Here is a 26,622-nt window from a genome sequence, read left to right on the forward strand (position 1 = left end):
ATATTGGAATTATTCAAATTACGATTTTTACCGTGTGAAAGAGCGGTAAATTCAGCAAAATAACGGAATATGGCATTTGTCAGATTATACTTGAAACGTTGGCGGCTTCGGGGCTTCACCAAAATCATGAACATCTTTATTTACCACTGGGGATGGGGCCGTGGTTATGCAAATATTTTCTGTACGGAAAAAGTAAAATGTCACCACCATAGAAGCAACTAACCCCCCCCCCCCCCCCACGAACACCCTAAGATTTTCAGGGGATACTGCCTATTTAATTTACCATAGGCAGCACCCCCTGGAAACCAGGTTGACGATCCCCCCCCCCCCCCATGGGGAGTTGTTGCTCCGAAATGACGGAGATATGGGACCAATAACCTTTGTTTACTTATTTATTTTTTATGCTTGTATTTTTTTCTGACGGCAACCCCCTGAACAAACCCTCAGTACCCCCATATTTGAAAATCGTTCAAAGGGCCTTTTCTCCGGCCGACTGATATTCCTAAGACATGCTGCTATCTAACCCAGTGATTATGGTGATTCTTAATCTAATAATAAAGATTGTAATTATTGTATACATGTTTGGAAGTAATTTTACCTGCTTTCTAAGAAGGCATGAATGCTTGTAAGCAAGCAACCAGAGGACCGACGGCTTAATGTCATTTCCGAGGGACCTGGTAATGAGGATTTAAATGCCTTACCAAGGGCACTTGTGCACCAATTGGGAAACTAACCCGGGTCACCGGATACGAAACTCCCGCTCTACCGACTACCGACATTTAAACAAGGAATAAAGTAAATAATTACTGGCTTTCACATGAAACAAAGATACAAACTGAAAAATAAGTCAATAATTGAAAAGTTCTTTGAATTTTTTTTTAGGAATGCTTGCATCTTTTCAACTTGTCTTTGGATAGGCTTAACCCCCTCAAACGCTGGGCTCATTAATACGCCATGCATTGTGGATATATGCAATAATAAAGACATAAACATACACTTTTGTAATAATGTTTCCTCTATGCATGTCTCACTCTATATTAACCACATTTAGCCATGACTATGAGTATTTGACTTTACTTTACTTAATGGGCGCCAAACCGATGACATTAAATGAATTGATGTAACTATGTCTATATCATGAGCAGACATTCAACATTAATTTGGAAAATGGTTTGATTCCTAATAATCAACCACATCTTAGAATCAGCAGCATCCCAGGGGAAAATGTACTTGAATGTTACATCATTATTAAAGAACTGAACATTTTCTTAAGTATAAAACATCATTTCCTTACAAGTTTGTGTTATTACTGTTGTACAATTTTTACAATTTATCTGTAGTAGATTTGCAATTATATTTTATTCGTATTTGTATTTGTGTATGCATTTAATGATGGGAAAAAATAAACTTAAAATTTGACAACTTGAATCAAGTTAACGAATAAATCATCTTGTAAATTAAATGATGACTAGGAAAAAATATTCTTGTATAGCCCAAGATTATGTCACCTTTTGAAATCTTTCAACTTCTCTTTTTCTCGCTGATGTGGTTTACGGTACACCATGTGAAGTGTTATAGAAACAGTGGATAGAAGAAGAGAAGAAATGGATAGGCGAGAAAGTGGAGATTTGAGAGTAGAGTATTCTTTCTTGAAAGTAGTCCTGAAAAGGACTGTAAACCAGGAAAGATTGATGAGTTGAGAACAGCTTGAGTAGTAGAGCTAATGAGGAGATGCTGGCTTGAGTCGGCGAGTAGAGATGATGAGTAGTAGAGAGACTCGACGTTTCGGGCAGGTTGACTGTCCGTCTTCAGGATATAAAACGTAGGGATTTGTCACGGCCAAATTCTTGTGAGAAAGGATTGTGCGAGAAATATTGCATTTTTAGAATGACATGCTAGATCATGATCATGATCTTTACCTCTTTTATTTTTGCCTCTGCCATTTTTACCTCTGCCATTTTTACCTCTGCCATTTTTACCTCTGCCATTATTACCTCTGCCATTTTTACCGCTGACATTTTTACCTCTGCCATTTTTACCTCTGCCGTTTTTACCTCTGCCATTTTTACCTCTGCCATTTTTACCTTTGCCATTATTACCTCCGCCATTTTTACCTCTGCCATTTTTACCTCTGCCATTTTTACCTTTGCCATTATTACCTCTGCCATTTTTACCTCTGCCATTTTTACCTCTGCCGTTTTTACCTCTGCCATTTTCACCTCTGCCATTTTTACCTTTGCCATTATTACCTCTGCCATTTTTACCTCTGCCATTTTTACTTCCGCCATTTTTACCTTTGCCATTTTTACCTCTGCCATTTTTACTTCTGCCATTTTTACCTTTGCCATTATTACCTCTGCCATTTTTACCTCTGCCATTTTTACTTCTGCCATTTTTACCTTTGCCATTATTACCTCTGCCGTTTATACCTCTGCCATTTTTACCCGGCACCATACCCCCCCCCCCCCCCCGGATTTACTCCCTTGGCTGAGCGGCAAAAGCGTCCGCCGACTACTGTATTAGTATTTGTCGGATAAACCATTAGGACAGGTCATTCAATTAAACTTTTCAAAGGTTCCTATACCTTTTCATACAAACATGCATTTAGCTACGAATGAACTCCACTTAGCATACTTGTATCCAACCGCATGAGATTTTAACGGGCCGACGGGGGGCCGACCCATTATACTCAGCATTCAACGCTATTCCTCATCAAAATTTTCAAAATGGGACCGCTGTCAGTTTATGAGTTAAACACGTCATGAATGCACACGTTTCATGTTTCTTATGTTGATTAAATTCGAAAATTCGTAACATCGCAAAGCAAACGTTCCCGCTTCGGCGAGGTGACAAAAGATAAATGGAAATTAGCATTGCAAAATCGTGTGAGGTTGCGAGAGAATGTATATGGGAGATGTGTTCATTATCCATACTTTTATACTAATTCTACTTTTATTCTATTCTTATTTAAAGGACAAGTCTACCCCAACAAAAAGTTGATTCGGATAGAAAGAAAAAAATCCAACAAGCATAACACTGAACATTTCATCAAAATTGGATGTAAAATAAGAAAGTTATGACATTTTAAAGTTCAGTTATATTCACATCCTTGTCGGTATGCAAATGAGGGGACTGATGACATCATCCGTTTACTATTTCTTTTGTATTTTATTGTATGAAATTTGAAAAATTCTATTTTGCTCATTTTCAAGTGAAACAACGATTAATTCCTCCCTGAACATGAGGAATTAGCATTGTTTAATACTATATGGTTCAGTCAAGTTGGTCCTTGTTGTCAAATCTGTAAAAAATGAAATTTTGTATAATGCAAACAATAAACAAAAGAAATAGTGAGTGAGGGACAGGCATCTACTCTCTCATTTGCATATCACTGTTTTGTGAAAAATAAGAAAAACTTTAAAATGTCACAACTTTCTTGTTTTACATCCGATTTTTTTGAAATTTTCAGCATGATGCTTGTTTGATTTTTCTCTATGTATATTCAAATCAACATTTTCTTCTGGGGTGAACTTGACCCTTAACTTCTATTCATAAAGGAAAAGCGCACTTACTTTGCACAACATAATTATGTAGACGTAAAAGAATTCAGGCATGGACGCTAGACATAGCTTTCAATCGTATATGTCTCATTTATTAGCTAGCTTTCAGTCGCGGGCCTTCATCATCAGGCCTATATGCATTGGAACAAACAAAACAAAACAGAACAAAGCCATACAAATAAAGTCGTAATAACAACAAAGTAAATATAGGGTAACAAAAAGTACAGAACAGAAGGGTAACAGTAAAATAACAAAAAATAACAAAAGAGGGAGTAATTAATTAAACGAGGTGGTTGAGTACAATAGAAAACGATTTGAACTGTGAAGAAAGACAAGGTATTTTATATATCGCGGCAATTATCTCACATTCCTTTGTTCATTTTCAAGGGGTCACGTATCATCTTCCTCTTTTGAATCCCCAACCAGTTCTGTTATTATTGATCTTGTAAAATCATTGTTAGAAGTTTTGTTTGTGATAAGTAAATCGGTTTAAACAATGAACTTATACATAATATCACGGCATCATTATGTTTGTAATGCAATATGCTCTTGCAAAATTGCAGGAATTGTTTACAAAACTTGTTCTGCCTTTCAACGTCAAAAAGATTTCCTCAATTTCTAAGTCCGTTATTATAGGAGACGGGGAAAAACAAGGCAAGGAAATTAAATTCACGGGAATCGTATGTCATATTCTTCGGTTGTTTTGCGTTTTAAAATCCACTTTCGCTTCCCGCAAGATATGCGTGTCTGTTATTTGTTTGAGAAGCTATTGGTTCGATTACCGAATGAAACAACCTTCCTGTTTATAGTTTCTCTATTGATTTATTTCCAACCACCCATCAGATACTTTGCTGTGCATTTCTCTAGAATAAATCTGTTTTGACGGTTGTGATAGAATATTTGTGATTCTTCATTGACTAAAGTATCACATTTCTTCATAGGCTTCGATTTCCTTTTGACAAGGTACAACACGATGTCTTTGTGAGTCCCTTCTGGATACTATCACTTGAAAAGTAATATCATAATGTCATTGAGGACTGATACTGTTGGCGCTTTGGAAGGCGGTGACTTTGAAGAGATTGTGAATATATCAAACTTTACCAATGATTCACTCTTTAATGAAGGACCTAGGGATAGTTCCAGGATCCAGTGGTGGCATTTAGTGCTCCTAGTACTTGCATTTATCGGTATACTTGGTAACACACTGGTGTTGATGGTCCTGCTCCGGCGCAAACAAAAACGCTCTTCGACAGATACCCTGATCGCAAACCTAGTACTCGCGGACTTGGTCATTTGTCTATCAGCTATTCTGGTCCCTATTGCCGACAGTTTCAAAGGCATCAAAACAATTCCTACGGGGTACTGTCCCCTCGTCGACATCCCTTTCATCTCGCTAGTTGCAACTGAAGCTTCGGTCCTGACCTTAATGGGCATCTCCATTGAACGCTTTGTGGTCGTTCTGCATCCAAACGCTTTCGAGCGTACGTTCACCCCCAGAAGGACACTGGTGATTATCGGCTCGATCTGGGTGTTTAGCGTGTTCTGGACATCTACCATTTTTTCATCATCAGGCAGGAAAACGGAGAATGCACCACCAATTATCCATCTGGTGTAAAAGGTATCATATTGGGAATTTTCATTTTCTCCTGCAGGTATTTAATTCCTGCAACGGTGATGGTCATCTGCCAGTTACGGACGATCTGGGAACTACGCACAAGGAAAACGCCGTTTATTCGTCCGTCTCGGCGTCGAAAATCACAACGTATACGCCTGATTCGAGTCCGTCGTCGGGTGATCGCAACCCTCTTTGCCGTCATCGTCGTCTTCATCATATGCTGGACGCCCGATCAGCTATACTTTCTTTTCTGCAGTGTCTATGTCATTAGTAGGTCAGACATTTACAATGTCACGCATCGTCATTTGTTGCTTATTGGATTCACCAACTCGTTATTCAATATCATCATCTACGCAGCACTGAACCCGAATTTCGCAAGGCCTTGAAGAACATGTTAATGGACTTCGGTAAAGGGTGCCACCTTCTTGGGTGCTATTGGCATCACGAATATGCAGTAGGCCAAACAAGAATACCCATGCAGCACAGAAGACCTAATTAAGCACACTATGGTACAAGTATTTAGATGATATTCCTATGAAAGATATTGCTCCAATGAACGTGAAGCACTTATTCGATAATGTTAAGACATTGACTGAGGAGGGGTTAAAATAAAGCATAGCATGATCAGAATTAAGGCGATGGCGTGTGTAGCTGCCAGCCCTACAGAAAAGGGTGTATCTTGGGCTGATTTACAACCTGACCAACGTGTTCAGCAAGGGGCCTTCGGGACTAGGGTAAATAGTCAGGGTTGTGAAGGATTCATCAGCCGAGGTTGACACAGCACTATATTGTTTCTTTCTTTCGTGACTCACATTTTCATCCCAGGCAGGATCTAATTGCCTAAGAGCAAATTAATCATTGACATTTTTTTTCTTGAAACTCATCCCAAAGTATGCCCGTACCCATTGAACTGGGTCCTTTCCCGTTACAGAGAGGTAATTATCCTTACAACTCCCCCAAAAAAATCATGCCCCAAGTCCCTCATACGCGCTTTCGATTGGTTGAAAGTAAAGTTGTGTTTGGTTTTAGGAGTTAGTTTGATCACAACTCTTTCTGAAACAGGTCCCATACAGGGGCCCATTTCATAAAACTTCATTGTTGTTATAATAACAAATTTGTAATAACAGTTTAAAGCTACTGAAACCCATCAATTTAATTGGCTGATGGTAAATTTGTTATAGAATGGGTGTGTTTATCATCATTACCAGTCTTTGTGAAATGGGACCCTGGTCTTCAGGCAATCATTCTAGACTTTTCGCATGGAAACTCTATACAACGCACCAATTCCTTCTAAAATGCAAGTCAAATCACCATGGAGAGTTGAGAGGCTTTGGACGAAACTTGGTGAACTGGGACAGCATCCGAATCTCTTGACTCTTGACAGAGACATATTTGCAATTGTTCGTCCGTTGCAAATCTTCAGATGATCTGCTGTCCCAGTCCACTAACTTCCGACAAAAGCCTTCCAGCTCTCCATTGTGATTTTAATTGCATTTTTCCCGTAGTTAATGCGAAAATTACAGATTGATTAACCACGTTCGGTATCTTAAGCGAATCTCTTTATGTGAAAGAAATAATTGCTATTGATATTAACCAGACAAACTAAGGCTGTTTGGGATACTCATTATTAGCCATTTTTATGAATTCGCTCTTCACCTTCTCCAAAACTTCATGATCTCACATCACCCAAATTCTGTTCATTTCACTTCTGTCATTATTGTCACCAACGACACCACTTCTACCATGTACCACCCCCCCCCCCCATATAAACGTGAAACAATGATCAGCGTGGGGAGCATTTTATGATAGGATTGTCGGACCTTTTATCCGACATGTCCTGTTTTGTCGGACAGTTACCATAGTAAGAGTCACTCTCAGCCAATCAAAATCGAGAACAGTTGTCAGATCTGACAACTTGTCGGACAAAAATATTGATGAAACACTCCCCATATCTATCTTCCAGTGGAATTAACTTCATACAAAACATACATAGGCGCCAATAGCGTGGGAGGGAGATAGGGGGCAATCGCCCCAATCAGCCAAGCGGAGGAGGGGTTTACCCCAAGGTTTAATTACCCCCCTCCAACCGCGTAGCCAGGATGTAATTTTGGAGGGGGCGGTAAGTGCCTATGGTAAGTGCACGCGAAGCGTGCCAACACTTACAGAGCGCGCAAAGCGCGCTTCCTATAGGGGGAGGGTGCAGGGAGGGGGAGTTTCCCCCTTTGGTTTCCCCCTCCTGCGCGGAGCGCGAAGTTTTTGATATCTCATCTAATTTGAATCAAAAGAAGATGTCTCTTGCGTCTCTAATACCCTTATCGACTCGAATTCATTTGACTTGCTATGATTTAAAACAAACCCTGTTTTCAAAAGAAAAGATGAGCGTCCCAAAAATGTGAAAAGATTGAGGAATTCAAGATAATTCCTCTCACCGCGCAAAGCGCGTAAGCTAAGACGTTTTATAAAAAGAAATTGAAAACAGGGGAGCGTTTCATCAATATTTTCATCCGACAAGTTGTCAGATCTGACATCTTTCCATGATTTTGATTGGCAGAGAGGCACTGTTCCTATGGTAACTGTCGGATAAAATGGGACTTGTCGGATAAAACGTCCGACAAGTCCTTTCATGAAACGCCCCCCAGAAGTGGTATAAAATGCCTGCCTTAGTCATATCAGATTTGAGTGTAAAAACTTTAGCCACATTAGATTTCTTTAACTCGCAAAACAGAGTAGATGCGGGTATATGCAGGGAGGAAATATTTCTTCCCGCGAATGGCGTTGAAGCTCTGAATTTTAGAAATTTCTCTGAAACTTTAACCTGCTCTAATTTTGATATTTCTATAAATAATACAAAGAAAAAATGTAGCTCAAAATGTGAAAGAGATGATGCAAGCTTGAAGAGGGACTTTTCTTTCCCATGCATGCGAAGCACGGAAACTTCTGAGATTTATTTTGGAAGAAGAAAAATTTGTGTAATTTCACTCATAATATTAAGCGCTTCCTTTTGTATGATTAAGAAACTTCTGTGATATTCAAAGTTTCAAATCAATGGAGCAAAACAGGACAGGAGATGGATGTGCAGCGATATAAATTTAGAATAAAGTTTCATCGTACCAACGTTTGCATATAGCACGGCACGAATTCAATGCTCCCCTTTGAGCAGATACTTTGCTAAAAAAAAATTGCTTGCTGAAAAGCGGAAGAAATAGCATTTGGGGACTTCGGGATCGAGTGACGGTATAAAAGTTTACCCGCTCTGAACAGAAGAGCCGAAATTTTGTGTCAGTGCAATTAAAAAAAATAATTCTAATACTCTTTACTCCCATGTATACTTTATAATTTCTGGCAAGAATGCGATTCCCATGGCCGGGAAGGGGAAAAACGGAGTAGAAAAAAGGTGTGGGAAACCATGGACCTGTCAGAGTAGTAGGTCCATGGGGAAACAAAGGGGAAAGGCAATTTTGATATATTTTTCCCGCGCAGAGCGCGGAAGCAAAATTTTGTATGAAGAGAGAGAAGAACATCTGGTTTAGGTTTTTATTCTTTCGACAAAAAAGAAAAAAAAAAATAAAGCTATACCCTTCTTCCCTTTTCTCCCTTCGCTTTTTCGTTTTCTCCCTTTCCCCCCTTTCCCCCTTTCCCCCCTTTTTTTTTTTTTTTTTTTTTTTTGCGGGGGGGGGGCGTTTTTTTGGTGGGGCGATCGCCCCCACCGCCCCCTGGCTACGCGCCTGCCCCCCTTCCATCAGAATTCCTTCCAGCGCGCCTGCTGCTCATTACCGTTTTCACTACTCTCAAACTTACCACCGTGGCTGAGTGGTCTAACGTCTAAGGCGCCTAGCTGGCTATACATGAAATGTCCGGGGTTCGATCCCCGGCCACGACACCCATGCTCTTTTATCCTGCATTCAAATAAATGGAAAGCTTTACGCACTATTTGTAACTAGATGTGCACTTTTTTTAATCAACACCACGTGATGGCATCAACACTGAAATACCGAATAAATCTAATTTTCCTTTGGTATAATAATTATGGGGGGTGGCGTAAAACGAGGTCAGGTGCAAAATAATGAAGCAAAGCAATATTTTGTAACCACATTTTGTAATTATAATCCTTATACAAGTTTTTATGTCGTTTTTTGATGTTTCTGTTATGTATTAATATACTGTATGTATATTGACTGTGCGTATGTCTCACATCGATCTTTTATTTTTAATCCATTTTACTATACACTCACATCACGTGATCACAAGAGGCCTACAGCATACAAGCTCAGCCTTAGTTAATATACCTTTGTTTTCTATGACTTTTTCCTTTGTATAAATTAATTTTATATATCTTTGATAAATTTCATGTAATTTGAAAATGGCTTGAAAATAATGTATACATTATCATGTGTAAATGTGGTAAAATATCAACTGAATTGAATGTAGATTAATTTGGATCACAGAGTATGCATATCCTTTTTATGTTTGTAACATAGTTTGCAATATACCGCGTATTTCCGTAAAATGAAATATAACACTTATACCCAAAAATATGTATTTATACTTGTTCGTTCGATTTGCTCATGTAATGAGGGATGGCAGAAACAGGATAGTGGATGCACTTTGAATACAAAAAGCAAGCAAATTGTGACAACCTAAGCTATATGCCTAATATTTTTAATATAGTATGCGAACGAGCATTTTTTTATGATAAAATGATATTACCCCCGAAGAAATGTCGGTTTTCACTCTTTGGCTCTAATTGCTCGTATGATATATAAAAGATCTCATATAAGAGTTGCAATATCATCTCGGAAGTTTGTTGACCGAATAAACATTGCAGTTCTAAATTGCGTGTTTTTCTTTGAGTAGAACACGGTGTGACCGTCCATGGAAAAGCAAAACTGAGAATTTTTTGTAATAAAATGCTTTTACCCCCAAAGGAGTGTCTGTTTCCCTTTTTCGCTCTAATTGCTCGTATGATATAAAAGATCTCATATCATCTCGGAAGTTTGCTTGGGGCGTTGTGGCCCAGTGGATTTTGGACTTTGGACTTTGGACTTTTGGACTTCGGACTTTGAAACAGAGGGTCGTGGGTTCAAATCCCAGCCATGGCGTAGTTTCCTTCAGCAAGAAATTTATCCACATTGTGCTGCACTCCACCCAGGTGAGGTAAATGGGTACCTGGCAGGAATTTATTCCTTGAAATGCTGTAAAAGGCTGCGGGGCTAAAGCCAGGGTAATAATACCCAAGTCCTTTGGAAGCGCATAGAGACGTTGTTAATTTTATGTGTTATGCGCTATACAAGAACTGACTATTATTATTTGCTGACCGAATAAAGTTGTAGTTCTGAAGCAGTATGAATATCTCGTGTAGTAGAACACGGTGTGACCGTCCAAGGAAAAGCAAAACTGAGAACTATCGATGTTTGTACTTAAATCATCGCGGGCATTATTATTTAAAAAGTCACTTGTCGGACGGTATTCAAATATCAAAAGGGAAAATTAAATGTCTTAAAACTTCCATATTTGCTCTTTAGTTTGATACGTGATCAAATGAAATAACCAAGGAACATTCCGTTTCTTTAAGATAATGCTTGCATTTCAATATTTTCTCTCATACTAAATGCATCTGCGTATGCTGGGATTGATGGTAAACCATATATCAAATTTCGCTTCTATTCTGAGCAAAGCAACAAGTGTTTGGCTCATGATTTTTATTCAAAATATGTAAAGATTTCATTGATTTTCAATATCTCAAAATCAATGTCTCTACGTGTAATGAATTCATGGGAAACCTTGTGTTGTCCCTTTGAGAGGTGCTTGGTTATATATATTTTAGAAATTACTTTAAATGTCACTTATAATGGGCAAATAACCAGAGATTAGCTCATGAATTTGGTGGAAAATAGGCAATATTTCCAATGCTTTTCATTTCTCAGTTAATAATTCCCCTGCGTGAGGTGAGATTCATGGTAAAATGTATTTTTCCCCTTTTGGGGGTACTTAGGCATGTTTTTAAAAAAATATCAAAATGTCACCTTTTTATCAAAATAAGAGGTTAGCTCATGAATTTTATTCAAAATGTCAATTTTCAAAGTTTTTGTGTTTTTTTTTCAAAATAAATGCCTATAACTTTGGTTGTATTAATGATAAACTCTATTTTGTGTCCTTCTAGGGGCACTTTTGCCCTTTTTTCATAAATTATTCAGTGTACATTGGCCTGGTTCTAAACATTTCTGAATTAGGCAGATTAACACAAATTTCATAGCTACTCAAATACATTCATGAAAATGCTGAAAAAATAACGTTCTATTTTATTACCCTAGTTACTTTCACATTCTTCACCCACTTAGGCTATTCTTATGCTTGTATTTTGTGGCAAATCTCCTTGAGAGCTCAGGTATCAAGCTCTCTAGCATATCCACCCTCTATTAAAATCATTACTACAACAAAACAATGACCAAAAAACAACTGCAATTTCACAAATTTTAATTTAAACACAGTACTATATATTGCAAAGTACAAAAACGGGATGGGTTGCAATTTCACAAAAAAAGAGACATTGAAAAAGAAACAGATTAAGATGATTTTTCTTAATGATTAGTATAATTACATCATGATTTACATCATCAGACAAGGCATAAAATCTATTGTGTCCTCTAAACACAAACATATGTTGGAAGAACATACTTGGTAGACACGATGAGAATATAAAATCAGCTTCACTTCGGTAAAATGTCGCAGAGTATCGTTTAGCTCTGAGAACTCAAAGCATACATCAGCTTCCTGGAAGATGGGCCTTTATTGCCTTTGATAAGCATTGAGGGCCTTCTTGCAGTGGCTAGACACGCGAATGCTTTCCACAAAAGAAGCACCAAGTAAACATATTCCCCTTGGATCTTAAGGCTTTTTTTTTGTCTATTCTGTTCCCATTTTTTCTTTCGTTCACCAGATATTGATCAAGATACCAAATTTGATAAAAGCATGTTCCAGATAGGCTTGTGGGTAATTTCTTGAGTTCGTGTGAATGAAAAGAGTTTAAAGGTGTTTAATGGAAGCTATTCTGGTGCCGTTCATTGAGGTTTCATTCTTTCTTTCTTATTCTGAATGAAGCACTAATGGATATGTCTACCATAAACACATATAAAAGATCTTGTGTAAAATTAATGGACAATTTTAATAGCTGCTTCAAAGGTCATAAGCGCAATGCATTATCAAAAGCGACAATGGCTTTGTTGCACGTAGCCTAACATTTGACTGAAATGAGAATGGAGATTATTTGCCTGTAGAAATACAGGAGTGAACCTGAACATGGTTGGGTCACAGAAAGGATGAATTTCAGAGTCAAATCATTTCTCAAAACATTTATAAACTAACTCTTTTAAAACAGTGATCAAAATCAATCCTTTGGATTATTTTCTCCAATGGTTTCAATTAGATTAGATTAGATACAGGAGTGAAATGCTCAACTTGGTAGAGTCACAGATAGGATGATTTCAGAGTGAAATTATGGCTTAAAATGTCTTAAAAACCCTCAAGAGAGTGATCAAAATAAATCATTTGGATTGCCTTCAACGATTTCAACTGGATTTAAATCACCACATTAAATTATCAATTTCATCACTTCAAAAGAAAAGAAGTAGAATTATGAGTAATATCTCAATGATAATGGCAAAAGGAAAACATATACAGAAAGAAAATAAAGATGTATCTTGTCAACCATAGGTAATTAGTGGTATGATTAAATTCATCAAATGCATTTCTTTATGCACTATATTTGCTGTAGTACAGATGAGTGTTTTACTTTGCATACTTCAAATTACAAAGGAAATTATAAATCTAACAAAATAACACCACTTGAAAAAAGTACTGTAAATTTCATTTAAATGATGTAAATTTCATGGTACAGGATTTGCAAAGTACTTTGCATAACCTCTGTGAGTACTTCAGAGAACAAAAGATGTAAATTAGTTTTCTGATTCAAACATGTTCGTATACACTGTTTACATCTCACATTGAAAATGTAAATCTGTAAAAGATGTTTTTACAACACACTACAAGTAAATATATTCAGCTATTATACACACATCAATACAAAACATTGGCAAATGCAAGAAATGTAGTTATGCCCATGTGCGCTATGAATGGGCACAAGTACATTCCTGTGCAAAGCCAGAATTCTAATCCACCCCACTGTACATATCAAACATGTTCATAATGGTTCTGGTAAATATATACACTCTTGATTGAAACTTAATAAACCAGTGACGGGATGAGAAAATTGTATTTTGATCAGAATTATAATCATTATTACTGGTAGAAAGCCATTATTCAGAGGCAATAAGGGGAATATCCATATTGCATTTCAGGGCTTTTCTGTCTCAATTTATCTAGTCATCTATGAAGCAGTTTCAGTAAGGATGGTGATCATAAGGAAAGGAGTTGGGATTAATTTCCAGGAGCTTTCCAGCAAAATCAGAAAGGTTGCAATCTATGCAGACCTCCAAAACGTATATCGTGTTGAGTTTTGCAAATTAAGCTACTTATAAAATAAAAGGTATCAGGTACACCCCAATATCGCCATCCTCAAGAGAACTTGGATATCAAAATGTTATATCGGGGTATATGATTTATTACAAAATAAATTCATGAGTTTTGCAAATTAAGCTACTTATAAAATAAAAGGTATCAGGTACACCCCAATATCGCCATCCTCAAGAGAACTTGGATATCAAAATGTTATATCGGGGTATATAATTTATTATAAAATAAATTCATGAATTCCAGGCAGACTTAAGAATAAACTGTTGGAATTGTACCATGGTACATACAGTGGAGAGGATTAGTTGAATTCAATTATACAATACAAAGCCTTACAAATAAATAGGAGTACATGAATATAGGGTAGTACAGCGCATTTATAACAATAATTTACAAACTTGTATACAGGTAATTAGAATAAGTACTTTATCAGTTACGACTTAGATATAACTGAAAAATAGTACCAGTACCTAAAGCACATTTGAAAAATTTCAGACTATCATACAAGAGTACATAATTTTTTTAATCAAACTGGACATATAGGTTAGTATTCTGAAAAGAGAATACCTTTATCACAATAGGGTCATCTTATCAAAAGTGGTTACTAATATATGTCTCAATTTACTGTAGGTACATTACACACAAGAAACAAAGTTGGTCAATACACAAAAGGGGAGATATTGTTTAAAAAGGAAGACAAGAAAACAGAGGACACACTATTTGGTTTCTGTTTGGGAAAGTGCAATTTCACTATACATACAAAAGACCCGACATGGATGCTTAAATGTGATAATAATTATTGAAATATGAATTTTGATTTAGAAAATAGAAAAATAATGTAAAACACTCCAGTCCAATTACTAGATGAAAACAAATTACCAAAAGGGGAGAAAATATCAAATCCATGCATAATAAATCAATCTTTAAATAGCAATACTTTTTTGAAAATCAACATGATGGAGAGATTAAAAAGGGTTACATACAAAAGGCAAGCTATGATCAATTCTGTACTCAAAGGAATATTGCTAAATCTCTGAAAGAGTATAGGCCAAATCAAGATTACATTCCAATTCCAAGAAAAAGATTTTTACCACCATTGAAGTTTTTAGATACAAACATTTAAGCATATTTTAAACTAGCAAATATTCCTCAATTATGGCAGAAAAAGAAAATACCAGACACTAAAATATGTCAAATAGTATTTTCCTTCAAAACTGTCATACACTTACAAATAGAAGCACATCTACAGCAAATAATAACAAATGCAAAAGCAATGTGTTTTTCCATAAGTAATAGCACCAACTTTATGTTTGTTGAGACTTAACATTTACAATCACAGACAAGCAGAAAAAGATTTCTGTTTTGAACCTGCAAATAAAGCATCATTTGGTTTCATTTTCCTTTATTAGAAGAGATGTCATATTCAGACCTCCAACAATTCAAACTGACAAGCGGGATCCACCTTCAACGTTTGTGCGTGTAGGCCCTGCCTCAATACTTTGGTGTGGAGCTATGCAGGCTACAATAGTGATTTAGTTTAATGACAGTACTGAAGTTGTCGAGGGGGGAGCGTAAAATGGCTAAGAAAATCCACAAAGTTTAATGTGCGTTTTTTTAATTTAATATTTCATAAATACTGAAGCTCTAAATTTAGATGCAGAAGCATTTTTTGTTAAATATTTACATCAATTTTCTGAAAGGTCTACAGAGTTGTCAGAGCAATCAAAACTAAAAGGTAATTAAAAAACAGCAATATCCATGCTTGAAAAACAATCTATAGATTATTTACAATTTCCATAAAATTATTTCATTTTTTAAATATTTTTTTTTCAGAGAATCAACTGTTCTCTAAATAATTACCTTGTTTTTATCTGAGATCAAGAAGAAAAGAAATCAACATAAATGCCAAAATAAATACAGATACCAAAGTCTTCAAAGAAAAAGACAGCCCACAACTACCTGATTGAAATATGATAATGTACTCTCATTCATACTAAAATTCACATTTTTAAAGTAGTATCAGTAATTTGAAAACACAAACACAAATATAGGTACTGGATGATAACTCTAGTACTCGGCCTCTTTGTGCATGTGCAGATTCTTATTTTGAATATCTTCTTTTTCTATTACAAATTAAAATGTCTTTGTTAAAATATAAATAAAGCTAGTTTGTGACCAATATCTGCACAATCTGTATGAGTTTAATTGTAAAATTTGTTTTATCTTTTAATTCTACATGGACATTCATTCCACTGATATCAAAGACCTGGGGGGCGTTTCATGAAAGGACTTGTCGGACGTTTTATCCGACAAGTCCCATTTTATCCGACAGTTACCATAGGAACAGTGCCTCTCAGCCAATCAAAATCAAAGAAAGATGTCAGAACTGACAACTTGTCGGATGAAAATGTTGATGAAACACTCCCCTGGGGAGCGTTTCATGAAAGGACTTGTCGGACGTTTTATCCGACAAGTCCCAAAGTAACAGTACCTCTCAGCCAATCAACATCAGAGAAAGATGTCAGATCTGACAACTTGTCGGATGAAAATGTTGATGAAACACTCCCCTGATACTACTGTTAAAGAACTCATTATTCTAATATTTGTAGACTGGCTAGCCCTAACTCATGAAATCACAGAATCATTAGACTTTTTACAACAAGGTGATGTGTGGCAAGCCCAGACATTCTGGCAAGCCCAATTATTCAACAGGGCAACTCCATAAAATATGTATGTCCAAACCTCTTAATTTTGAACCTTCCCGAAAACAATTGTCTCTTGTTTTTTTACATGAAAAGCTGTAATGCTCTATCATCCTGGCTTGTAAAGTGGGGTAAGAGTGAAGTAAAATGGTAGTCGGACATACAAAAAGGCTGATTATTTTATGGATTCGTCCAATAGCATTCTTTACCTTCCATTATTCATTTTGCTGTAGTTACATTTCATATCTAGTAATATCTAAAGCGATTGTATATCCTACAAGCCTGTTTTTACATCTTCTGTTTTCAAACATCTCTAGTATTGAAGATAAAGAGTGAGAAATCAGACAATTGAAAGGTATCAGACAGCTAAATCTCATCTTGGAGTTAAATAAGAGAGCCAACTTTTTTATTTATCTGTACAACATGAGGACGAAATTCAATGTCTTCATTCATCCATAGATATCTCTCTCTCTCTTTTAGCACCTAATTGACATAAGGCTTTGCAAGATATGATTTTATGATAGAATGAACATATTGCAAAGGACACCATGATGAACATACTGTTTCTTGAGCATTAATAATACATGTCGTCGTAGTATGCAGTCTTCTCGGTCTTGGCCTTGCCCGAGGCTTGTTGCTGCGTAACCGTTGCGTACTTGTATCCAGTCTTGCGCTCGAAGAATCCACACTGTACCAGGTTCATTAAGACACAAAAGAAAGATGAGCGTTAGTGCCAGATCTAGTCTAGTGGTTTTCACTTCAGACATACAGTACTATCTTGTTTGTTAGCAGTTTAAAACTAACGCTTGGTGCAAGGTTATAATCCCTCTTAAAACCCCAATGCAATGTGTAACGTTGCCATTAGTATTTGAATTATGGAAGAAGAAAAATGAAAAAAAGGCAGACTTAGTTACCACATATTCCCAATTATTAAACCTTCACCAAACCAAACAAATATAAGTGATGAAATAACAGAAAATGTGTCTTAAATTCAACTGTGCAGTAGCATAAAAGGTGAAATTCCAATGCACAATTCTTCAGATGGGGGGGATGTTATAGTATATGCAACTGTAATTTTACCTAATTGGCTCAATCATAATTATTCAAACAAAAACTAACTGGATGAGTTTCATTCTGTTTTTGTATTGAAATTAGATTTAACCAAACCCAAAATTACATTCTTGACTTTTTAATAGCATACAAAGGGTCCTTACAATTAAAAGATTAAAAAAGGCTTATACAAAATGGTGCAATTATACATCTATGTAATGTTTGATAAAATCAGAAATAAACTTAAAAAAAGATAGGATTGTCCAGGCAAAATTACGGCATTTGATCTCTTAAACCCACCATGTCCATTGTTTATGCAAAGTCAAATTATCTACATCAAGTATTACGTCAAACAAGGAAAACTTATCAATAGCATATTCAAAAATATAAGAATAAAAACAACAACAATCTTGAAATGCTGAAATCATAACATTATGAGACAACACTTTGCTCTTTCACATGCAGTCAAATCAAAGAAAATAATAAGGAAGTATTTTTTTGACCATATACAAATAATAATACATGGGGCCAAATAGCATAAAGTCAACCTCCAAGATGAAACCTGCAACTGAAACTTAAAGAAAAGCAAAAAATTGCAACAAAAGGCAAAGCAGATATCCTTTGACTATAAGTAGTACAGGGTATCAAGTACATCGTATGTACTTGAAATAAAGGAGTTGTTTTGATTGCAATTATCATTTCCTTGTTAAAGACACCAATGTATCATGGTATTGATTCACTGCATAGATTTGAGCCCTTCTATCCATAGAGATACAATCCATTTATTTAAAAAAAATTGATTGAAACATCTTTTAAGAAACGGGGTTCAAGTGAAGCATTAATCAACCAAACCCAGTAACACAATAACATACAATCAATAAATACAATTGATGAGCACACTTTGCCCATTTACAATTATAACTAATTGTACAGCTGATGTTATCTTTCCGAAGTAATGAGCAGCAAAGAATTAATGTAATCGTCCATGTGTAGTTCATGAAATATGCTTATTGTGAAAGAAACTAAATGCTAAAGGATTCAGTTTACCCTATCGTCTGAAAGCCATCAATACACAAAACAAATCTTTTTTTATTTTTTTATATGCTACATCTAGTGTATCTTTTAATGAAGAACTAGATGTAATGTTCTTGAAATATATATGAAACTTTTGTTAATTCGTATACAACTTGATTTTATTTATTCAATGGCTCCGATAACTACACTGTTTATATCTATATAGATAATAAAATGGGTTTCATAATTGACCTTGTCCAAATTTTATTGAAAAGAAAAAATAAAATGGTCACAAGAGTCTGCAAAGAATAAGCCCAAATTATATTAAGCCATTTCTTACATGCCTGCAAAAGATGTAAGATATCTTTATCTTAAATTAAAAAAAATATAGAGATGAAGATTATAATGAAGAGAATTTTTAAAAAGAGAAAAGAAAGAAACAGGTAAAGATGGGTGATGAATAAGAAAGAGAGAGAAAAAGATTGAGAGACTGAAAGAGATAAAGATATTTAAAAATAAAGAGACCCCATATATAGGGAGAAAAAGAGGGGGAGAGGCAGACAGGAGAGAGAGAGACGGAGAAAAAAAAAGAACTTTGAAGGCCAAGTTAAAGCAAAACATAAGACAGCATTTTAGAAAGAAAAAAAGAACAAAGCAAAGATTAAAAATGACCAAAAATCCCAACATTGACAAAAAGAAGAAGCAAAACTTTTATTTGCCAGCCTTTGGAAACTGCACTTCCTATTATCACCTCATTCCACTTGTACATGTATTATTACAATTTGATCACAGTAAGCCAAACACATCTCTAGTTTCCTTGCTAGACTTATTTCTCACTGCAAATTAAATCCCCACTTAGCAAATCAATACTAGGTTCCTACTTTCATGAGTTGCATTATAATCTAAATCGCGCTGCTACCTTACGAGCAGACTTCCAAAAGTTTTTAACAGGATAATGGAGAGGATTTTCCTCAGAAAAAAGAAAGGAAAAGTCATTCAATAGGTGTACATATGTAGCAGAACATCCTGGATTTCTTATCAAAACAACTCGGAGTGGGCGAAATTCAGATTCTTTCCTCAGAATTTAAAATGGCATGAAAGTAGAAAACTAGAATTTTTAATGAACAATATTCATTCCTTACATTACACTCATGAAAGTCAATATAAAGGTACAAAACTATACATTACAACTAATATAACATTTAAATTGCTCAGGTTACAGCATATGATATCCTTGATAATCAAATACAAGGAGGTCTAATAATATGTTTTGATAAACATATTGTGATACAAAAAGAAATAAAGATATGGAAAAAGGTGAATGTGTCAATGTAAACTGTAAATGTATTTTGTAAAAGCGCTACATGAAGTGATCAATAAGCCTGAAATTTTTAAAGAATTAAATGATTAGAATCATAACTTTTCTTAATATGTGTGTTGGGGGGGGCACAAAGAATATTCCACTAAGTTGTGTAGTTTTAGATATAAAAAGGCAGTACAGCACAACCACTACTCCCTAAACTATTTTTTTTTAATAACCATGTCAAAGAAGTTGTGCATCAAATCTCAGCTTGTCTAGGTGAAAGTGTGAAGTCGTAAACTGTATAAAATGTGTTTAATGCGTACGTGTAAAATATTTCATCCCTAATGTAAAAACCACAAACAGAAACTGTGTGAGAGCACAATGTACGAGTTTGAGTCTTTTGAAAATATTTATGCAAAACAGTTCTGAGTGTCTGTGCAAATGGATAGATTTTGAAGAAATGCCCGTACAAAACCTGTACCTTTCATGACAAGTACAGCTTAAAGATAAATGTAAACACTGAATACGAATGTGGAACATAAAACAAGGTGAAATAGATTCAGAAAATGGTAATGGATGATGCATGTACAATGGAAGGATGATGTAGATTGGAATGACATACACTGTCAGAAGGAAAGAGCTACAAACGAGTAGTACTGAATACAAAATGAATGGATGGATATAATGATAATTATCAGCAAGACTAAAGGGAGAGTCAAATGAGGAGATAGACTGAGAGCTCTACAGATATATTTAATAAAGAGAGATTGAAAGAGAGAAATAGATAGAGAGAGATAAGGGGAGACATTTTGACAGTTGGAGAGCGAGACAAAGAGAGTGAGAGCGAATAAGAGGATTAAGAAATGAAAAAGTGATAAGGAATAAAAATGAAGACATTATACGATACAATTCTTTCAACAACTTACGAGAAGACATTCACATCTATCAACAAACTGAGACAGTCATAACATTCAACATAAGAAATCTACTGCGACAGTCTTACAATTATAAGTGACATATACTGTAAAAACAGGCACAAACTGTCACCACACGACGGATTAAATGTTAATATAGAAACAAGATGCATTAAAGGTGTTAAACCGTATCGTTTACGCACTGGTCCACCTCCGTTCGTTCCGGGTCGCGCGAAAAATCCGCACTAGATGAGTGAATAAAACGGAGCGGCAATGACAAATGCACCATGCCGTAAAATAAGATATATGCAGTTAGATGACAAAAAAAGTGAAATATGTGTATACAATCCATAAAGAAAATCATTAAAATACACGTTGTTGCTGTCGTAAAGGATTAAGTTCACTTAAACGAGGAAACTAAATGTGCCCCAAGATAACAGATAAAGTTCTAGCAACTTAGGCTATATGATGAGACCTACTATGTGGCGAGTCATGTCTATAGAGACCACTGAAGCAAGTTAAGAAAAGTGGACCCATTTCATGAAACTAACAGTTGGTGATTTTCACCAAATATTGTTATAAGCTACTGAAATCCTTGCATCTGATTGGCTGAGAGCAAATTAGTCAGTGCAAATCACTGACAAAAATTTTTGTGACATGCTTCCCATTTGTACTTTAGAACAATATTCTAATGAGAAACAGTATTCAAGGGAACATATATGGTCTTTGTAAACAGGGGATCACTAAAACTGGTTTAATACTATATAAATAATGAATATTCATGAGTGCAATGGACAGAAAACTTCATGAGCTGAAAAATGAAATGATCCATTCAATGAGGCATAGCTGAGTTGAGAATGGATCATTCATTTCATCTTTCACCGAATGAAGTATTCTGTCCATTGCATGAATGAAAAAATTTAATGTTTGATTTATATGACACCTAAAAAGAGATCCCTTTTCATTTGAAATTTATGATTTTTTATGCAAAATACATGTATGCTCGTGCAGTGCGAGATTGGTCCGTTGATTGTCGTGTACATACAACACGCGCGTTGCAAACAAGAGTGTTTTACTTGTGGTGCCTGCGGTCTCGGTGCAGGCGTGCAATGGACAAAATTGTATGGATCCAAAATTGCACGATGAATGGATCGAAAATTGCATAGATGATGACGTCATTGTAAAATGGGCTGAATGATCGATATCAAACAGCCAATCAAATGACAAGGATCTATCTAGGCATCATATAATATCTGTTAAAGGCCTACTATTGTCATCTTCCATGGGGAGTGGATTATTTTTCGCTGACACCAGACTTTGATAGAAGCAAAGCATATATATCTATTGCAAGTTGCATCACTGGGGCACAGCTAACAAACTGTCCCACCATTTATGACCTTCGACCGTTGCCATTCGAGGCATCATCTGAAGGTTTATTTTCATGTATATTACTCCTGTTGGTCATAAAATATACACCTCTTTGCATGATGAACAACACCTATTTCTGGTCAAGGAACTTTTTGGTGTCGGAATTCCCCCATAAAAAATCTACAAAAGTATGCCTTTATCTATGCATGTGAACTATGACCTTCACAGAGCATATTGAAGGTTGTTAAAATCATGAAATTATTAACATAAGGAGAGCAATGGATTTAAGGTGATGTTACAGCAGATAATTCATAATTGGATCACTGTAATTTTTATGTTTCTGAATCAGAAAAAAAATGGAAATAAATGCTTTTTGGTAACCACTTTTGGTGGGCGGAGGCCTACAAATTGAACCAATGCTAATCAAATTGTGTTCATATGAATACAACATAGTAAAATGTTGAAAACAAAGTAAATTGGGGGGAAAATTACACATAATCCCCAAAGCTGTATGACATTTTGATTGTAGATTCTCAAACTTGGTAATGATATGCATGTGTTTGCATGATTTACAATTTTATTTGCCACCTATACAATATCTCCAATTATGACATTATCATACTATTAACGGCTACATATCATGACATGAACATAGCAATTGATTATTATTTGATGAAAGAAGCAGATATATATTATAAGCATGGAGATCTAATCCTGTTATGCATTTATCTGTAACTAGTTTTATTATCACTACCATTATTTATATATTCATGTATTGTAAACTAATCTAACTGAATGATATACATATAAAAGGCAATTGAATGGAATGCATGCAATGAACTATGAGAGAATGAAGCATAATCAATGATAACAATTTAAAAAGTCATCTGAATTGAAAGAAACTTGAAATGATAATTATAGCTGTATCTCAGTGGGAACAAGACTGATTGTTAGAAAAGTATAGGATTATGATTGATAAATACATGTATGAGCATCTATGCTGGACTGTTAAACATGAAATCCTCCACTCCATGGCAAGAGAATGGAATGTTAATATATATAAGAATTATATGCTGATGTAATGGTATGTATTTAATCATGGTGAATCCATATATCCAAATATTTGTGTTAGTATTTCTGAGTATTCTTATTTTTCCCAACCTCTTCAAAAAATTGTATTGCAAATAACAGCAGACAAATACATACACTGTAATCAAATCAGTCCATAACCCCATTTTCCCCCTCATCTCCTCCTGTGTCCCACTTATTAATTTTTATGTAGGTGAATCTTTATTTAAAATCCCATCTCTTCTGTTCTCATTGTGTCCCATATATTCATATCCATTTTGGTGAACCTCAGTATACCTTAACATTCTGATTGCTTTATTGAATAATAATCTTACCTTCCATAGAAGGATGATAAGGAGGATGAGAAGGATGAGGCCACCGATGACGGCAAGGGCGATGATCCACCACTGGAGAGGCTGAGAGGGCGGCAGAGTCTTGATGTCCGGCGTAACTGTTAGCGAAAGCTGATGGGGAGACCAACGTAATGATAATCTTACTTTTTTGCATTCATAATTGGGCAGCTTCCATAATAATGAACTTTTTAATTCAACTTCACTTCACAAACTGCTAAAATCCATGCTTTTTTTTAAGAAAGCAATTCAGCTTTTCATATTTGTTCTAGAAAATAGAGACATATAATTTCAGGGAGCTTCCTCTTATGCGGGGTCAACCATAGGGGAAGGCGGGGTAAGTTGTGACACTTTTTGCATTTTGCATGATAGAATTGATATGGCTAATAATATTGTAGAAATAAGTACCTTGCCTTTAAATATGATTCTTGGAAAATCTTTTTCACCTATATACAACTTTCTACCCCCACACTGAAAGTCGTTGTGACCTTTGAAAAAAACGATGTCAAGTGGCACAACTTACCCCATCTGTGGGGTAAGTTGTGCCACCTTCGAGGGTAAATTGAGCCACAAAAACTATGTACAAAATGTATGTGGGAAGAACCAGCATGTCAATTTTTTATTTAAAGTCTTTTCACTTGCTAATTCTCTAAAAATACTAACATTCTCTAAAAGTAAAAGAACTGTCATGTGAATTTGCTCTTTACTGCCTGCATATCGATGGCTTTTTAAGGTTTGATTTTGTTTTTATTTACATTACCATAAGAATAATCATGGCTCAACTTGCCCCATGTTTGCTGGCTCAACTTACCCCAGTCCGAACTTAATGCGATAATTTTGCATCCACACATTTCTTATGTATCCATCATGTAAAAGACTGTGACAAGAATGAAGACCCATACCTGGACTGACAATGTTGTTCTTATGCTTTATTATATGTAAAGAAGTGTGTGTGTAAAAAACACTTATCTATTTCACACCCTTTTTTACTTTTTTGGCTGAAATTTGTATTTTTCCCTCTAAAAAAGTACTTTTTGTTTCAAAGTTGAAAACAATGTGGTGGGGTTAAGGGTTATGTAATGGGTCATCAATGCATGACACCACCATAATGTCTGACTCATTCATTATTGGCCTGGGAGCGGTGGCTCAACTTGCCCCTATGCTCAACTTACCCCGCCTTCCCCTACATACTTCATGTTTTCATTGAAAAATGATAAACAATTTTTTAGCACATACACACATTAATATTTGCATCTCTATGGATTAGCTACACATTTTTTATCACAGATATTATACAGTGATCCACACGTATATCATCCTTAAGCCTTTTTCAATATTGATAGAGATCATTGATATTTGATAAACCATCGTCATCTCAAAACGGAAAAAAAATACATGTGGGTCAGAGTCAATTTCGCCCCTGAAATGCTAAAAAAAGCACTGGAAACTAAAAAAGGAACCCTGTAAATCCCCATTCATCGCATATTAAAGCTTATCCTATGTTGCAGATTCAGGCAGTAAGTAACCCCCCCCCCCCCCAAAAAAAAAAAGAAGATTATTTGCTCGTCTCCAAACCATAACTGGTCGTAATTGTAAGCTTAAGACTACTCATCACCTGGTCATAAGTAAATTGACATGAAAGGCAAAATAAATACCTGGGGCCTGTAACACAAAGCTTAGCAACCACAATGATTTCTTTTACGATTGATTAAATTGACTTAAATGTACAATCAATCATGAAAATCGAGCGCACGATTAATCGCTAACCTTTGTGTTATGGAACCCTGGTCAAGTGTGCATGCACAACCAATTACATGTATATGATTAGGATCTATTTTGACATTATCATATATAAAAAATTGAAGGTTGAATGATGTGGTCCACTATTTATCACATATTATTCAATCAGTTGGGATCTCCTAAAATTCTTCTGAAAAATCAAAATTACTTACCCTAAATCTGTCATTGTCCTCTCTCTTCTGTGTAATATAGGGGGCGCTCTCTATCTCAATGTAACCCTCGGTAATGATCTTCACCCGAGCATTGCTGTAATCCTACAAATAAAATGGTGAAATAGAGAAAAAGTTGTTGTGCCTGAACTTCCATTGATATCATCATGATTTTCGGAAAGTCTGATGACTATTTCTGCAAATTTCATTCTATCTGTAATTCGTTAATGTTGTATGCATGCAGGCTTTCCATAATCAAGGCTTATTTGAATCTTAGAACTGGAACAGAAGAGGTCCGATTCAAACTAAATGATAACACTATTAACATCACAATAATCACTGCATCCCCATGATGAAAGGAAACCACAATGATTCACGGCGGTCTAATTTGTATGAAAAGGGAAGGCCTTTTGAAGCAACATGGCCAATTTGAGGACCAACAAAAAAAGAACAAGATGAATGCCTCTGGCCGTCTCACCTGCATCACGCGATTCAATATAGCAGCAGTGCTGATTTTGAAAACTACTATAACTCGCACAAGATGTTCAGTGATACTTGGTTACTCTTATTTCTACGTTTTATGAACTAGACCCATACACTTATAGAGATATGATGGTAATTCAACAAATACCCCCAACGTGGCCAAAGTTCATTGACCTTACATGACCTTTGACCTTGATCATGTGACCTGAAACTCGTACAGGATGTTCAGTGATACTTGATTACTCTTATGTCCAAGTTTCAAGAGAAAGATCCATCAACTTTCCAAGTTATGATGGTAATTCAACAGATACCCCCATTAAGCCAAAGTTCATTGACCTTTGACCTTGGTCATGTGACCTAAAATGCGCAAAGGATGTTCAGTGATACTTGATTACTCTTATGTCCAAGTTTTATGAACTAGACCAACACACTTTCAAAGTTATGGCGGTAATTCAACAAATACCCCAATTTGACCAAAGTTCATTGACCCTAAATGACCTTTGACCTTGATCATGTGACCTGAAACTTGCACAGGATGTTCAGTAATACTTGATTACTATTATGTCCAAGTTTCATGAATCAGATCCATAAACTTTTAAAGTTATGATGGTAAATCTACAGATACCCCCAATTCGGCCAAAGTTCATTGACCCTAAATGACCATTGACCTTGGTCATGTGACGTGAAACTCATGCAGGATGTTCAGTGATACTTGATTAA

At 35.7% G+C, this 26,622-nt stretch overlaps 1 protein-coding gene across 2 annotated transcripts in view; it reads right to left on the bottom strand.

Annotated features, from left to right (window-relative positions):
- Nucleotides 1–11,632: 11,632 nt before the first annotated feature.
- Nucleotides 11,633–26,622, bottom strand: part of LOC129275248 (integrin alpha-6-like) — a 56,884-nt gene continuing 41,894 nt past the window's right edge. Inside the window, exons 24-27 of one of the 2 annotated variants that reach the window (XM_064108845.1) lie at nt 25,423–25,524; nt 23,456–23,584; nt 20,888–20,929; nt 11,633–17,091 (exon numbers count right to left, since the gene is read on the bottom strand). In XM_064108845.1, the coding sequence (XP_063964915.1) occupies nt 16,978–17,091; nt 20,888–20,929; nt 23,456–23,584; nt 25,423–25,524 (387 nt within the window). In that variant the 3' untranslated portion in view covers nt 11,633–16,977. The remainder of the gene's footprint in view (nt 17,092–20,887; nt 20,930–23,455; nt 23,585–25,422; nt 25,525–26,622) is intronic. The other variant, XM_064108846.1, reaches the window with a different exon arrangement.

This window comes from Lytechinus pictus, chromosome 13 (genome assembly GCF_037042905.1).
Source record: "Lytechinus pictus isolate F3 Inbred chromosome 13, Lp3.0, whole genome shotgun sequence".
Lineage (NCBI taxonomy): Eukaryota > Metazoa > Echinodermata > Echinoidea > Temnopleuroida > Toxopneustidae > Lytechinus > Lytechinus pictus.